General features: G+C 34.5%; 1 protein-coding gene and 1 pseudogene across 1 annotated transcript in view; one reads left to right on the forward strand and one right to left on the reverse strand.

Annotated features, from left to right (window-relative positions):
- Positions 1–16,913, forward strand: part of TFAP2D (transcription factor AP-2 delta) — a 58,304-nt gene that overhangs the window by 28,942 nt on the left and 12,449 nt on the right. Inside the window, exons 6-7 of the mRNA XM_003923108.2 lie at positions 1,339–1,480; positions 9,133–9,246. Coding sequence (XP_003923157.1) covers positions 1,339–1,480; positions 9,133–9,246 — 256 coding nt within the window. The remainder of the gene's footprint in view (positions 1–1,338; positions 1,481–9,132; positions 9,247–16,913) is intronic.
- On the reverse strand, positions 7,990–8,382 carry LOC101032909 (small ribosomal subunit protein eS24 pseudogene; annotated as a pseudogene).

Genomic DNA, 16,913 nt, shown 5'->3' on the forward strand with positions numbered 1-16,913 from the left:
TCTTTTTTTCTAGTACTTGTAATATAACATCTTGTATTATATACTGTCACCATAATAACAACAAACATGAAAAGATTATAGGTAATATTCATATAGGTACGATAAAAATAAGGTGCTACTAAGATACTTGTTGCTACTGTTATTGTTATGACTGTCATTTTTGTAGAGACAGGCAATCTTTAGTACTCTTTTATATTCTCCATTACTCCTAGCTAGCACTGTGCCTTGAATAAAGTAGGTGAGTAGATGCTTAGTATTAACATATATACAGTAAAGACTTTTTTAACTTTTAGGTTTAGGGGTCCATGTGAAGGTTTGTAATATAGGTAAACTATGCATCATGGGGGTTTCGTGTACAGATTATTTCATCACCCAGGTAATAAACACACTACCCAACAGGTGTATTTTCTGATTCTCTCCCACCTCCCACTTTCCACCCTGAAGTAGATCCCCGTGTCTGTTCTTCCTCTCTTTGTGTCCATGTGTTCTCATTGTTAAGCTCCCACTTATAAGTAAGAACATGCAGTATTTGGTTTTCTGTTCCTGTGGTAGCTTACTTAGGATAATGTCCTCCAGCTACTCTTGCAAAGAACATGATCTCATTCTTGTTTGTGGCTGCATCATATTCCATGGTATATATGTACTACATTTTGTTTAGAAAACTTGACTTAAAAAAAAAAAATCGCTTAGTGGCCGGGTAAGATTTGCCTTGATTAAGCTTTAAAAATACCATTGTTTTCCAGATTGATTTTCATCAGTTACTTTGCTGGGAAGCCATGTTTACTCCATTTCTTAAAAATTTACTTGGATTTAGAAATTTTGTGAGAGAACAAAAGTTATTCTTGATTTTCCAAAGAAGTGCTCCAACTTCCTTAAAAAGTTATCTGAACCCTTTGCTGGTATTTTAATAGGTCTCATGGAAAAGTCATCTGAATAATTTAGATTTACTGAGAATGGGTGGTAGGTTCAGCAGCCACAAAATGACTTGTCCATGGGGCTATTTCACTTGTGAATCATGTGTAAAACCTTGGAAGTCAGTCTGATCTAATGGCCAGAGCCATAAGGGGAGTCAACACTTCTGCATTTCTGTTTTTTTTTTCCCCTCAGTTTTCCACATACCTCTTCCTGCTAAGTCACTTCTCTGTTCCTCAATTTCCCCTCATTCTTCCTTATTACCTCCCTTCCTCTCCCCCCAAAAAGGCCATTTTTCTTGAATAGTTTAAGTAGAAAATGATTTGTCTGACCACTGCCAGGAGTGAAGCTTGAGCAAAATGTAAGACACTACTGTGATTAAGGTTGTATGCTGGTGAGAAACTCACTTGTGTTATTTGCTAACAGGGGAGGCTTTGCATTTGGCTCGGGATTTTGGCTACACTTGTGAAACAGAGTTTCCAGCCAAAGCAGTAGGAGAACATCTTGCCAGACAACATATGGAACAGAAAGAACAGACAGCAAGAAAAAAGATGATCCTGGCGACCAAGTAAGCAGAATGGGGAAACCTCTGTGTGCTTTCATCTTTAGCTTTTAAAATTTTCTTTGAATGAGGAAAACAGTCTAGAAGGCACCTGTTCTCTAAAACAAGGCGGGTCTTACACAGCAGCAGCTAAATATATTAAACAAGGACCTTCTACCCTTTGGTGCCTATAACAAAGTTTGCAAACTATCCTTGATTCATGATGAAGCTGTCATTGAAACTGATGAAAGTTCTTGGAAAACCTCTCCAGAATATGCAGAAATCCCTTGGAGAAAAACGTTTAGGGAATGTGGATCCCAGGCAAATATGCCTTTGGTTGCCATGTAATTTGGTCTAAGGCACTCATTTTGTCTTAGTAAATGAGTGTAAAAATCTCAAAACACTATAAATGTTTGGGGAATGTGGCAGAAGATGAGGTCACAGATTGGTGAGAGGTACCAGGGAGACCTCTAGGACTGAGGATCAACATGAGCGCCCCCATCCTCTCCTGTGTATGAGTAAGCATATCATCCTTGTACTGCCTCGTAGTGGTGTTGTCTTTTTTTTTTTTTTTTTTTTTTTTTTTTTTTTTTTTTTTTTTTTTTAAGTATAATGTATTTCAGACCTTCTGGAAATTGTAAAAAGCCTAAGTAAAATAATGAGGAAAATGATATAGACAAATCTGACATCACAATAGGAAAGGTGGAAGCTTGCATAAGATGACTTTTAAATTCCCTGACATTTAAAAGTTCTTCGATAACAAATAGGAATACTACCATTTATTGTGTAAAAACCCAGCAGAACTGCAGGTAGCAGTGCAGGTTATAGTCAAAAGTTTTAGAGGAAAGTCCTTCAGGTAGTAACTAATTCTTGTTATCCTCTCTTTATTGAAATAAGTTATTGCTACATTTAGGCCATTAAGAATCTTAAATAATTTTTAATTCTATAATCAGATTTTAGAACTGACAGTTCCAGCTGGTTAAACTGTCAATTATAAATTAATTTTTTCTTCAGGGAAAAGTATTTTTTGTTTGTTTATTTGGTCATTTGTTTGTTTGAGACAGGGTCTCACTCTGTCACCCAGGCTGGAATACAGTGGCATGATCATGGCTCACTGCAGCCTCACCTTCCCCAGGTTCATGTAATCATCCTACCTCAGCCTCCTGAGTAGCTGAGACTATAGGCATGAGCCACCACACCCAACTGGTTTTTGTATTTTTTGTAAAGATGCATTTTTGCCATGTTTCCCAGGCTGGTCTCAAACTCCTAGGTTCAAGCAATCTGCCCTCTTTGGCCTCCCAAAAGGCTAGATCACAGGCAAGAGCCACAATGTCTAGCCTTAGGGAAAACTTTTTTTTTTTTTACTGTTTTTTTTTTTTTTTTTTTTTTTTTTTTTTTTTTTTAAATTTTATTTTATTGCATTTTAGGTTTTGGGGTACATGTGATGAACATGCAAGATTGTTGCATAGGTACACACCTGGCAGTGTGCTTTGCTGCCTTCCATTCCCTCACCTGTATCTGTCATTTCTCCCCATGCTATCTCTTCCCACCTCCCCACCCCCCGCCCCTCCCCCATTTCCCCCCAACGGACCCGTGTGTAGTGCTCCCCTCCCTGTGTCCATGTGTTCTCATTGTTCAACACCCGCCTATGAGCGAGAATATACGGTGTTTGATTTTCTGCTCTTGTGTCAGTTTGCTGAAAACCTAGGGCAGATAGTATTAAAAACATTGCTTCTTAGAAACCGATAAAATGTAATTATTTAATGCCTTTACAACATACTGGCTAAAATTTTAATTGGCTCAAAATCCATAAAAACAAAACTGAATATTCGCTTTTCTACCAGCTTCTAATGTAGCATAGGTTTTTTTACACATTTAAGAACTATCTGGGATACTTACCATCTCACAGGTTTGTCCAAGACACTTGCGTCCCTTAATTGGGGTTTATGCACTGCTGTGGCTATCACTGTTTAGATTTAGAATTGTATTTATCTATGTTGTTCTGAAAGTACTAGATTATCTCATCTTGTCCCAAAGAGAAGAAAAACAAAAGTTGGTGGCAGAAGGAATAGAGAAAAAGCAAAACAAGATTAAGGGAAAAGGAATAGCAGAAAGAGAGAATGAAGACCAATAGACAGAGAAAGAAAATTATGAAGCAGGTATAAAACTTGAACTTAAAATCTGGGAATAAATTTTGTGATGTGGAAGCCCCTGAAAACTTGCTAATCAAAAGACCTAAATCTGAACCTTTTGCATAGTTTGTATTCTGGAAGTCATTACCTCTGTCTTGTACTCTTTTCCTTTTCCAAATAATTTCTTGACTAAATTTATTTTCTGAATAATTACAGTCATGTTTCAATTTCTCCAGGAGCTGAAAGCACATATAGTTAGTTAGTTTGAATCCTTTATATTACCTTAGGATAAAGATAAAGACTCATTACAGATCAAGAGAATTATCCAGTGCTAGCACTAAATATCTCTCAGGTGTTTCCACAGCATATCATCCTAGCTGGCAAGATCATTCAAATTTACCAATGCACATATCCATGTGAATTTTACTGTTATCCCAAAATACAAATTTCCAGGACAAAACATCTTTATTTTTTTCTACCTCAAAATGACTTGGTTGTGGTTTTATCATGCATATTCAAAGACTTTTACTCCTTAATTCAGAAAAACAGTTCTCCTCTACTCTCTCCTCCAGGAACTGTTTTGTAACTATTCATCACTACCATCATCAACACAATAAATATAATTCCTATTTTCTTAGAGATTCCCATCATCCTGTTGAAGTGTGCAATAGTCTCTGAGTACATTCAAATTGGCACTGAGATTTTGTTTTAACAAAAGTAAATGCTAGAAAAATTTGAGGGAAATCAGAAGAATGCATTCATATTTGTCAAAGTTATACTAAGACATCTATTTTTGAATAGAGTATTTGACCAGGTAGTAGTATTTTTCTTTTACCTGGGATCTATGTAACGTATATTTTTTTGGGTGATATTCTGAACTTTTGAGTTCACAAAACATTGTGAGAACATGTAATTTTCTTTTATGTGTCTGCTCATAGCTGCATATTTGCAGATCGTTAAATGTCAAGCAAGAATTGTGTGTACTTGTTTCAATTAACTTATTTTACAAAAGACTAAATAGGCATAAATATCTGAAAATTAAAATGCCTCTTTATAATTTTTTTATTTTTGTTAGGTATATGCATCCTATCTTCCTATTGGACTACATGAAATAAAAATCAAAGAATCAGAGACTGTGCAGTTACAGCAAACACAGGCAATATAACCACTAATCACTATAACTAGATAAATTAGGGATGTGTAGAAATAATATCCTTTTTGTGCAACATATGAATGGACCCAACATGTATTCTGAGAAGTTTCTAATTTTCCACTAATAGTAAAGCATTGGATATTTTCATCAATTAAAATGCTAAAAGTTAATATTAAGTAGCCTACAGGGATATTCATTATATCCTAGTCAGTTCACTTTTCTTCATAAGACTTGGACAACTTTATAAAAAACATATCTAAAATCTAAAATTTATTGAATGAGAGATCTAATTGCTGATCTGTGTTGTCAGATTAGCGTACATATTTTTTTAAACCTTCCTGAATAACAGATTCAGTTGTCTTTTAGTATATTGCCAAGTACACAGTTGTATAAAGAGCTTATTGATTAAGTGTCATTAGTCTTCTAATTCCTCTTTATTTCTAGTGTTTTGTTGATTAAATATTTTGATGTTATTTAGACATTTATTTAGGTGAAAGAATGGAAACTGAAACATTTTTGAATTATAAAAATGAATTAGATAAAACATTTGTTTATTTGGTTAATAGAAAACATATTTAAATCTTTTCATTGAATTTAGGTCTAAATGTGTCTAACATTTCATCTGCATTAAGGTAAAGCAGAATAGTTAACAACTTTTGGTGTTACCATAATATTAATCATCTAAAAGTTAAACATAGAACTTGGATTTCAGACATCAGCTAAAAACTTACATCCTTAAGGACAAAGATGTAAGTGATAAAGTTAAAGTGTATGATTCATTAAAGGTCATCTTATGTTACCTAATTCATAATATAACGTTTTGTTTTGAGACCTAAGATTGTTTCCCTTTGTAGTTTTATAAATAAAAATTTAAATAAGAATGAAACTAGTAATAAAATCACAATTCTTTAAGTGCCATAATGAGATGATGATGATAATTGCCTAGGGGAAATCTACAGAATTGTCATCTGTTTTCAAGTCTAGAAGCTTGAAAGTGAGTGAGATAAGCTGTAGAGTTAAATATAAAAGGGGGAGAATTCTAATATTACTCCTGGAAGAGCTTCATGTGTGAATTATTTAGCGTGAGTTAACTTTTTCCACCTCTTTAGCGTTTTCTCAATTCTTCATCAATTTTATTATGACTTGCTGTATTATTTATATAGGAACAAAGTTAATTTGTCAACTTGTAAGTTTATTCCATTATCCAATTAATTCTGATATTATACCACAATAACTAATGTTTAAATTTGTATTTCAGTGTTTTAAAATTTATTTTAGTCTGATAGAAAACTAGAAGACTGATCTAAAATCAACACCAATCTTTCTTTGTAATAATGGATTATAATGATGGCCTGCCATACAGTAATTTATAAATGATAGCATGAGGCTACATTTAAGATTTTAGTTAGAAATTTCCATAAACAAAGATAACAAATCTAATTCTATTAAATAACACAAAGCATAACAGATTATGATACCTTCCTCAATATGGCACCAAACACTTAGATGAAGTTGCATTCATCATTTAAAATATGGTCAATACACCTAAAAATGTGTATATTTCATAAAGCATTTGAGTCTAACAACAGAAAACATGAGGCGTTCAGAAGAAACCTCAATAAAAGTAGAAACACACAGTTGTTAAAACATGCATTCAGATGCTGCATCTCAGAGATCCAACTGGCCTTAGAAAGGGGATATGGAAAAAAAGAAAAAAAAGAAAAAGAAAATACCAAACAAACCTAAGTTGAGGAACATTCTAAAAAATAATTGTCCAGTACTCCTCAAAAGCATTAATGAAAGATGACAAATGACTGAGGAACTGTCAAAGACTGGATCAGGCTAAGGATGCATGACAAACCAAATGCAATGTAGAATCCTAAACTAGATCCTGTCCCATTGACAGAGAGAACATTTGTGGAGAAACTAAATTTAAGTCCAGATAAGATCTGTAGTTTAATAGCATTGTGCGTATAGTAGTTTCTTAGAGATAAGTGCATTGGTTATATAAGATGTTAACACAGGGGAAACTCAGTGAAGGGTACATGGAAACTCTCTGTTCTGGTTTGTTTTTTTGTTGTTGTTGTGTTTTTGTTTTTGTTTTTGTTTTTTTTTTTTAGACGGAGTTTCGCTCTTGTTACCCAGGCTGGAGTGCAATGGCGCGACCTCAGCTCACTGCAACCTCCGCCTCCTCGGTTCAGGCAATTCTCCTGCCTCAGCCTCCTGAGTAGCTGGGATTACAGGCACGGGCCACCATGCCCAGCTAACTTTTTGTATTTTTAGTAGAGACGGGGTTTCACCTTGTTGACCAGGATGGTCTCGATCTCTCGACCTCGTGATCCACCCGCCTCGGCCTCCCAAAGTGCTGGGATTACAGGTTTGAGCCACCGTGCCCGGACTTTTTTTTTTTTTTTTTTTTTTTTTTTTAATCTTCCTAACATGATCTTAAAAGAAAAGGGAAAAAAAAGAAAAACAGAAGGGGATACGGAGTATCCTATTTCACTGCAGCAGATAAGGACTTTGTTTTTCTTATCTCTGGCTCTTTTTTACTTTCATCTGTGTTCTGCAAACATGAATAAGGCAATTTTGAACACTGGCATTAAACCAGACCCTCACTGTTCATTTTAAAAAATCATAAGCGATCTGTGGTGGAATTCAATAATTTTTAGATACCTGAGTAAAAAGTCTCCACTGATTTTAACTCAGTGATCAATTATTTGTACTTCAAGAAATGTTGTCACTTTTTAGTAGTCATTTGTTAATGACATAAATGCCTTGCTGCAGAATAATGGCCGGGTCCATATTCACTTGGAATAATTTGATCCTTCTGTACCAGTCTTCGGTTACATTAATAATCAAAGTCAGGGCTACATTGTTACATTTTGTGATAGCCCATTGTAAAATCAGACAAAAAAAACTAATTATTATATTATCCCTTGATTACGGAGTCAGAGTTGCCTCACTTTAGATGATGGATTCTTTTAAGCAATTCCTCAGCAATCCTTTACTTTTCAGAGACTGGACTGATTTAGTGTTTTGTTGTTAAAAAACAAAAAGAAAAAACTTCTCTCTGTATAGTGTATTCTGCTTCTTTAAAATTATATCATTTGGATTGTACATCACAAGGGCTTTATTGTTTTTGTTCACACAAAAGTTTTTCACTTATTAAGCTTCTCGTGAAAAATCCACAACAGCCAGAGATAACATCACTGCAGCACCTTTACCCCTTTGGCTGTGATCCAATCTCTAGCTCACTTTTTGCCAGCACCAACACTGGCCTTTGCGGTCCCCCTGACTTTCTTCATTCTGTTCCTGTGTTCCTTTTGTTGCTTTCTTGAGGTCTTTTTCTTCTTATATAGGCCATGTCTTGCAAGTCTATGTTTGGTTTCATTTTTCTTTGCATAATCCAGGGAATCGTAAATCATGCCAAAGCCAGTTGTCTTGCCACCACCAACATGAGTTCTGAATTCAAATACGAAGATGACATCTGGGGTGGTCTTGTACATTTTGGCTAGTTTTTCCTGAGTTTCCGTCTTAGGCACTGCTGCCTTCCCAGGGCGAAGGACATCAATGACCATTTGTTTCCTCTGAGGTAGTCATTTGGTCATGAACTTTCTAGTGCAGATAGTTACTGTGTTGTTCATGATGGCAGCCTATCCTCAGACAGTCAGGGAGTAAAAGAGAGCCCAAGGGCTGTATTGTTCCATAGTAATACTGTAATTAAATGGAAACCAATGACCAGAAATCATAACTATTTAAAGCAAAAAATGAAGTAGAAAAGTGACCTTGAGGATACTTTTTGCAAGAAATTAACTTACATGGAACATAATATAACCATTTTTTGTGGGGCTAATGAACTAAATTATGGGTGATTATCTGCTTCAACTATTAAGAGATATAAAATTAGTCCATAAGAATCTGAATTCTAATGCAATATTGGGAAAAAAGGATTTTCTAAAGTCTGCTTGAATCATGGCTCTGAAGTAAGACTGTGACTTTAATTAAATTTGTTTACTCATAATGTCTAAAACAATCACATTTCAATTAAAATGATTATTGTGATCTTTCATATGGGGTTTTCCTTATACTGAGGTTAATCTATGAATAGTCTTTTTTTTTTTTGAATAGTCATCTTGAAAATGAACATGGTCTTATCAGTGTTCATGGATTGTTATTTGTTTGAAATGTTGTATGATTATCCTCTAACCACTGAGAGCAAAGTCACCATTTGTGAACCTCAACTCTATGCTGTGAATGGAACTTTTGAGGTTGCTTTATGAAATGTTATGCAGACTTCTTTTAAGAGAGAGAACAAACCTTTGGTTAAATATCATGGCATGAAATTAAAGCCCAATTTCAAAAGTCTGATTTTAAATTTGATTCTTTTATTTTAGACAAATCTGTAAAGAATTCCAAGACCTCTTGAGCCAAGATAGATCACCACTGGGATCCTCCAGACCTACTCCAATTCTAGACCTTGACATCCAGAGACATTTAACACATTTCAGGTAAGACTAGTTTTTCAGTTTGTTCAAATTGTTTTACTAAACCAGACTCTTGTATTCCTATCACAGTTCTATTTAGAGATATCACCTATGTATTTATATGGTGACTGTTCTAGTCCTTTCAGATGGGCTATAACAAAATACCTTAGACTAGATAATTTATAAACAACAGAAATATATTGTTTACAGTTCTGGGGACTGGGAAGTCTGAGATTAAGGTGCCAGCAGATTTAGTGTCTGATGAATCCTTGCTCTCTGCTTCAGAGATGGCACAGTCTCACTTTTCTCCCATATGATGAAAGGGGCAAACAAGATCCCTTGGGCTTTATAAGGGCACTAATCCTATTCATGAGGGTTCTGCCCTCATAAGCTAATCACCTCCTAAAGACTCTATTTAATACTATTGCACTGGGATTAGGTCTCAGTATATGAATTTGGAGTGGAGCAAGGGGGACACACATATTCAGACCGTAGCAGTGATTGACTGAATTTTTTGAAATTCCAAGCTTATAAAATCAAACTGAGAATAACAATGCATGAAGCATTTTAGATTGGAAAAGTTTATATATTTATGCATTGTTAGGAAATAATTATTTTATAAAAATGAACACTATTATTTTAAATAATACTTAGCACTTTGGGTTGAGGGTTCTGAAATCTTTTAAATAGTTCTTTATCTTGGTGACATAAATTGTTTAATGGAAAGACCCCATGATAGAAGTTAACAGGATATCACTGACTGATTTTCCAGAAGTATGTTAATAGTTTCTATGTGATTAGAAACTGCAAATGGTTTTTAAGTTAGATCACACATAAGCATGAAATGTATTATTGGAAGTATATTTTATATTTCATTTTCTGATGTGTTTTGAGAATGAAGAAAATATTTTGTTTTCTGGTTAATTTATGCCCCAGATGGAATGTGAGAAAGAGCATAGTAATTACTCAGGTGTCTTACAGTTTTAGAATTCTAGAATTGTAATGCCTACATGATAGGCATCTCATCAGTATAAAATATTGTATCATCTCTTAGTTATTATCATTTAAACAATGATAAGGAAAGACTAATACATTTTAAATATTAAAATGCTTTCAATATCTGTCAAAAATGTAAGGCTGTTGAGGAGGGTACTTTATAAAGTGACAAGTGTTTAAATAAGTTAGAATTTAGTCTACAACATCCAAGACAGTTAAATAGAATATTTTACAATATGTCACCAGTTTCCACAAGATACAATAGACATACATCTCTGATGACTCAACTTAGGATTTATCTTCCCAAAATGCACAAAATGTAGGATATATTTCACAGGACTTCTCTCCTATCACTCAGTTGAGCTAATGATAATGATAGGAAGTATAATAAAATTGGGAGAAAATAAAATGCCCAGGTGTTATGAGCAAAAGGTTTTGGAGTCAAAACCTTTTCAAATCCTTATCTATCTGAGCCCTTCTACATATAAGCTGGGTTGCTTGGGGTAACATACACACTCATTCCAAACCTTTATTTCCTCAGCTTTAAATGGGATAAGAACACCTCCATTATATGGTCATATGTGAGCTAAAATGAGAGAAAGAATATAAAGTAAGCATTCAGTAAATGACATATTATTTGCCTTCACCACCGATCCAAGTTTAAATTTGTCTCCAGCATTACATCTACACAAATATTTTTCATATTTTTGTGTGCACAATAAAGGGATTTACAGTTTTTGCAAAAGATCAACTGAGAACTTAATTTTTACTGAGATTTGATTCTGGATTTAAAGAAGTTTATTAAATTACAAATTTACTCTGAGAAGGAGCATACTATTAAAGTACAGAGAACTGAGACTCTGTCACGTGTACTGGATTATTTCCAATTACAAATGCTGAGGCCTTCCTCAGATAGTAAGCTGTCCTTTTTACACTCAAAACAAAATAGAGCATCAGTCAAACATCAGCTACTGTGTGAAATAAATAGGCAAAACATTTGTTTTCTTAGCATAGGCACAACTTGCTGATTTGTTAATACATTAGTCAGTCACCAACTTGGTGCCAGAGAACTCTTCAGAGAAAATTCGCTTCAAAACATGAGCTGAGCATTTCCTTTGTGGGCTTTATATGCTCTTTCTTATTTACCTCCCCATACAGAATATGGGAACAAGGTGGTGTTACTCGAAGTTCAGCTAAATATATGGTAAATAGCTACCCTTACCCCTAGTGAAAAAAAAGTAAGATTATATTGGGGGTAATTATATACAGTTTCGGATTCTCAATCACGATTTCAAGTATAACCGTATCTTAAAACTTTCTAACACTACGTATTTACTTATAATTGTATCATCTATAAAATGTTGGTATTATTTGTATATTGAATATTTTGAATACTAGAAAGTTATGATTTCCTATTATTATGCTTTTTAAATGTTTGCCAGAATTTTTATTTATTTTTCTTTAATTATGTCCAAAGATATTTACTTAGATAAAATCTTCTGATTTCATAACAAAAAGCAGTAGGGTGATACAAATCACATAATCAAAGATTTCTTTATAGTAGATTTCCTACTATACCTTTTTCTTAAATTGTGATTCAAAGTTCATAACACAAAATTTACCATCTTAACCGTTTCTAACCAATTCAGTAGTGTTAAGCACATTCTCATTGTTGTATAACCACTCTCCACAACTTTTTTATTTTATAAAACTGGCTCTGTACCCATTAAACAACTCCTCATCTTCTCCTCTCTCCAGCCTCTGTCAACCACCATTTTATTTTGTGTTTCTCTGAACTGAACTATGCTACACATGATATAAGAGGAATCATACAGTATTTGCCTTTTTGCAACTGGCTTATTTAGCATAATGTCTTCCAGCTTCATCCATGTCATAGCATTTGTCAATATTTTCTTCCTTTTAAGGCTGCACAATACTCCTGTGTATGTGTGTGTGTGTAAGTGTGTATGTGTCTATATATGGCACATTTTGTTTATCTGTTCATTCATTGATGGCAAATGGGTTGCTTCCACTTCTTCACTCTCATGATTAGAGCTGCTACAAACGTGGATGTGCAAATATCTCTTCAAAATCTTGCTTTCAGTTCTTTTGGATATATACCCAGAAGTGAAACTGCTGGATAATATGGTAATTTTATTTTTCATTTTTTGAGGACCTTTTCTACTGTTTTTCATAGCAGCTACACCACTTTACATTTTCACAAATAATGTACAAGGTTTGCATTTCTCCATATCATCACCAAATCTTGCCATCCTAATGGGTGTGAGGTGGTATTTCATTGTGGATTTGCATTTCTCTAATGATTGGCAATGTTGAGCATTGTTTCATATATTTTTTAGCCACTTCTAAATCATCTTTGAAGAAATGTTTAAGTCCTTTGCCCACTTTTTGATCAGATTATTTTGTTTATTAAGCTGGAGTTTTTTATATGTTCTAGATAGTAACCTCTGCTTAGATGTATAATTTGCAAATTCTTTTTCCCATTTTTTACATTTATTAGTCTGTTTATTGCGTCTTTGGTACATAGTTTAAATTCTGATGTAGTTCAATTTGTTTATTTTTACCTTTGTTGCCTGTGCTTTTGGTGTCAAATTCAGAAAATCTTTGTCAAATACAATGCCTTAAAGTTTTCTTGTATTTTTTCTTCTAACAGTTTACAGTTGTATGTCTTGTTTCTGTCTTTGATTCATTTTGAGTTAATTTTTGTTTATGTTGTAAGGTAAGGGTCCAACTTCATTCTTTTACATATCTTCCTTTTTATCATTTCAAACAGAAGATATATGATTGGCATTTTCAATTGAAACACAAAGTGAAGGTCCCTGATGTAGACTAAATTTAAATGTGTGTAATTTCTTTACTGCACATTTATTAAAAGAGGCATCAACAGAATATATTAACAGTAGGATAGCAAAAGTCAGCTTGTTGCTTAGACTTGAAGTAGACTCTGCACTTTATAAGTGTATTTCTTAATCTTGGGTCTATAGCAGAATCACTCTTGAAACTGTAAAAGAAATCTCAAGGATTGGAGGACATATTTAATATTTAGAGATTTGATTTAGTAGTTCTAGGGCTGGACTCAGGTATTTATGTTATTTTTAAACAGGGAGGGGAACATCATACACTGAGATCTTTGGAGGGGGACTAGGGAAGGGACAGTGGGGAGCAGGGAGTTGGAGAGGGATAACATGGGGAGAAATGCCAGATATAGGTGTTGGGGATGGAGGCAGCAAATCACATTGCCATGTATGTGCTTATGCAACAATCCTGCATGGTTTTTACATGTACCCCAAAATCTAAAATGCAATAATGTTTTATATATATATATATATATATATATATATAACTCTGAAGTTGATTCTGATTGTTAGGTAAGTTTATGAACCACAGTGAGAAGAAAAATTCCATTTCATTTTTAAACTGGCACTGAGAATTCTATCAAGTTCTGTCTTATATACCAACATATTAAAAACATTCTGTTGGGAGTCCTAGGTGGAAGGATCACTTGAGGCCCAGACTTCAAGATCAGCCTGTGTAACATAATGAGACTTCATCTCTACTAAAAAATGTAAAAATTAAAAATAAAAAGATTCTACATTGATGATTCTACTAATAATCTGGGTAAATATGTGTTAGCATAGTGTGTCTTTTTAATTTTAATTTTTTATTTTGTGTGAGTCACCCAGGTTGAGGTGCAGTGGCTTGATCATGTCTCATGGCATCCTAGACTTTCTGGGCTTAGGTAATTTTCACACCTCAGCTTCCTGAGTATTTGAGACTACAGGCACATGCCACCATGCTTGGCTATTTTTTGTATTTTTTGTAGAGATAGGGTTTTACCACGTTGCCCAGGTTGGTCTCAACTTCCTAGGCTCAAACAATCTGCCCACCTCGGCCTCCTAAAGTGCTGGGATTACAGATGTTAGCAACTACACCTGGCAGAGTATATCTCCTTTAAAATTTTCTACTGACAGTGACAGCTGTAATTTCAATAGAACCATAAGCTCAAGAGAAAGATGAATTACAATGGAGACATAGCCCATCTGACTTTAAAAGCAGGCAATTGGTAGAGTGTGATTTTCCACTGTTTTTACTGAATGCTGGCTGAGAAAGAAGTGAGGAGGGAGTATAATTGCATAGACATCAACTTGTGTTACTATTTTATTTAGTTAAACCTCCTTCCCAATGCAGATGCACTTGAAAATATATCTTATAGGTTGGCCAATTTGATGCCTTGAGAACTGTGGCTTACTTTCAGCAGATTTAATATGTTCAGACAAAGCACAGATAACTACTCCTAGTTTTCCATTCCATAGCAGTTGACATATCAGTGTGTTCTGGGAAGCCGTATGCATAGCAGTGACCCTTCTCCCAATTCGCAGCCTGGAAACCTTCTTGTTTCCATCAAAATGACAGAAGGCAGGCTTATTCATTATTTATAATTTACTGAGTACCATCAACAGTGTGTATTGTTTTAGAGAACACAGCAGATACCACAACACAAACCAGAAGGAGGGAAAGATTTGATTGACATCTGCAGAAGACCCCATAGGCTTACAGCTCCTGGAAATAGTGGTGGCAATTAGACCAAGGTGGCATGGAGTTTCATGGTCAGAGTAGCCTCAGCTCATATGGAAACCCAGAGCTCTGCTTTTTTGAAATGTTAGGAATTCCCCTCTTTGAGATTTCAGGAAATCTGAATAATTTTCCCTTCTTTGTCTCTTATGTTTTCATAATCTCCTTGAATCTGAAGTCAAGCAAAAGCACGTTTGACAATGTAATAAGAAGTTAGACTATCCTGAAGGCTCAGTTAAGGGAAGACACCCTGTCCAAATATTGAGGAAACTTTTTTTCTCAGCGTGTTCCTTGGAAGGCTGAAATTTTGTTGTTTCTGGTATTTCTAGTAGAATTATTATTTATTGTTTCTCCTATATTAATGGCAGGTAGTGAAAAGATGACTAGAGGATCGTCCCATTCTTTAGAACTTCTAAAGTGGAAAATAATTGTATATTACTATATATATAAATTATATACAAATAATTTTTATATATACAAACACATATATAAATATATATAAATAGCTATATATTTATATAATAGTATATAAATAATTTTATATATATACATAAAGGCTTAGAATATACAAGAGTGATGCAATAATAGAAGATTAAGCATACTGGTAATTTACCTGGGGCAATAAATTTCATCTTTTTATCCATGAAAATTTCATCTAATTATCCATGGAACCTAGCAAATAGAATGCATGTAATAAATATATGTAAATAAATGTAGATTAAAATAATATCTGAATTGGGGCCTGTGTGTTTTCTACACTGGTTCATTCTCAGGGCCATGATATTTTAATTGGGTGACAGACTAGGGAAGTAAATGATCAACGTGCTTAATTCTCTTATTTCACTCAAAAAGCATACTGACATCTTACCTTCTTAGAAATATACCCTCTTACTACTGCCTTGGGAAATAAGAAATGTGTAGGCAGTCCCAGACATCTGGGTGCTTGCTGGTGATTAAACTTTCCTCATTGATTCGCAGTGTTGGAAGGTCCCTAACATTTCCTACTCTCCCCCAATATTTAGATATTTTCTCCAGTGTCTCTGACAAGTTATCATCCATCCCAAGCTTGGAAACTCACAGTGATAGGCTGCTGTATCATTGATAACTGCTCTGACAACTCTGTTAGAAATGCCCTCCTTCCTTTTCCCAATGTCCCCCTTCCCACTTTCCTAATGTCCCAACTCTGTAAAAGCAACTTTATAGAGTTACTTTTATCCTGGTTTCTCTCACTTTCTAAAGACAGTTAAAATTTTCCTGAGATGGAAAAGTGGCTGGGAAGGTGACCAACAGTGGGTGATTTTCTTCACTAAGGATTCTTTAGTGTGAGAAAAGAAACAATAAAATTTCAATTAAATCTGTAATCTCAAAAGCAAGGATCTGCAGATATGAGTTTTTGGGGTATAGGGAAATCTTCCTTGCTAAAGCTGGGTTTTCACATGGAAATGCAAAGATGGGCCCAGGAGAAGCTTTAGAAGCCTGCCTAAAGTTTAGTTGAGCAAAGAATCTTTGTCAGGAGACACATTCATGAAAGCATCCATAGCAGGGCTTTTGATAACATTTTTCTGGATTTTTAGATTCAGCACATAGAAGGCTGGTGATTAAAACAATAGAAACCAGGTAATTGTTTCTAATTAAAAGTTGCAAACATGACCTTGGAATAATTGATTCACATGTGTGAATAATTGACTTTGGAGAATGCATACATTGAGGAAGAGTTTTGGTCAATTTGTAAATAATGACTATTGTTGTTGAGTTATGGATTGGAGAAGAATCCACAAGGAGACAATACGGCATGATGGGAAGTACTCAGGATGAATTGTCAGGGGACCTCGCTCAGTCTCCACTTGGTTACCAGCTAGATGTATGGATTTTGAATAGGCATTTTACCTGTGTGACCTCTGCACGTTCATGAGTCAATGCAGTTAAGCTGAATGATCTCTAAGCCTCCTTCTAGACCAATAATATTTTACTCCATACTTAATTTACTGCTCCATTTTAAATTGTTACTTATTCTGAGTTTCTATATCATCTCATTTCTTCTTTTTATGTTTTCTGAACTTATTTATCCTAAAAAATCAACAGTTCGATAAAATTCATTTTAA

This window comes from Saimiri boliviensis, chromosome 4, assembly GCF_048565385.1.
Source record: "Saimiri boliviensis isolate mSaiBol1 chromosome 4, mSaiBol1.pri, whole genome shotgun sequence".
In the NCBI taxonomy this organism is placed as follows: domain Eukaryota; kingdom Metazoa; phylum Chordata; class Mammalia; order Primates; family Cebidae; genus Saimiri; species Saimiri boliviensis.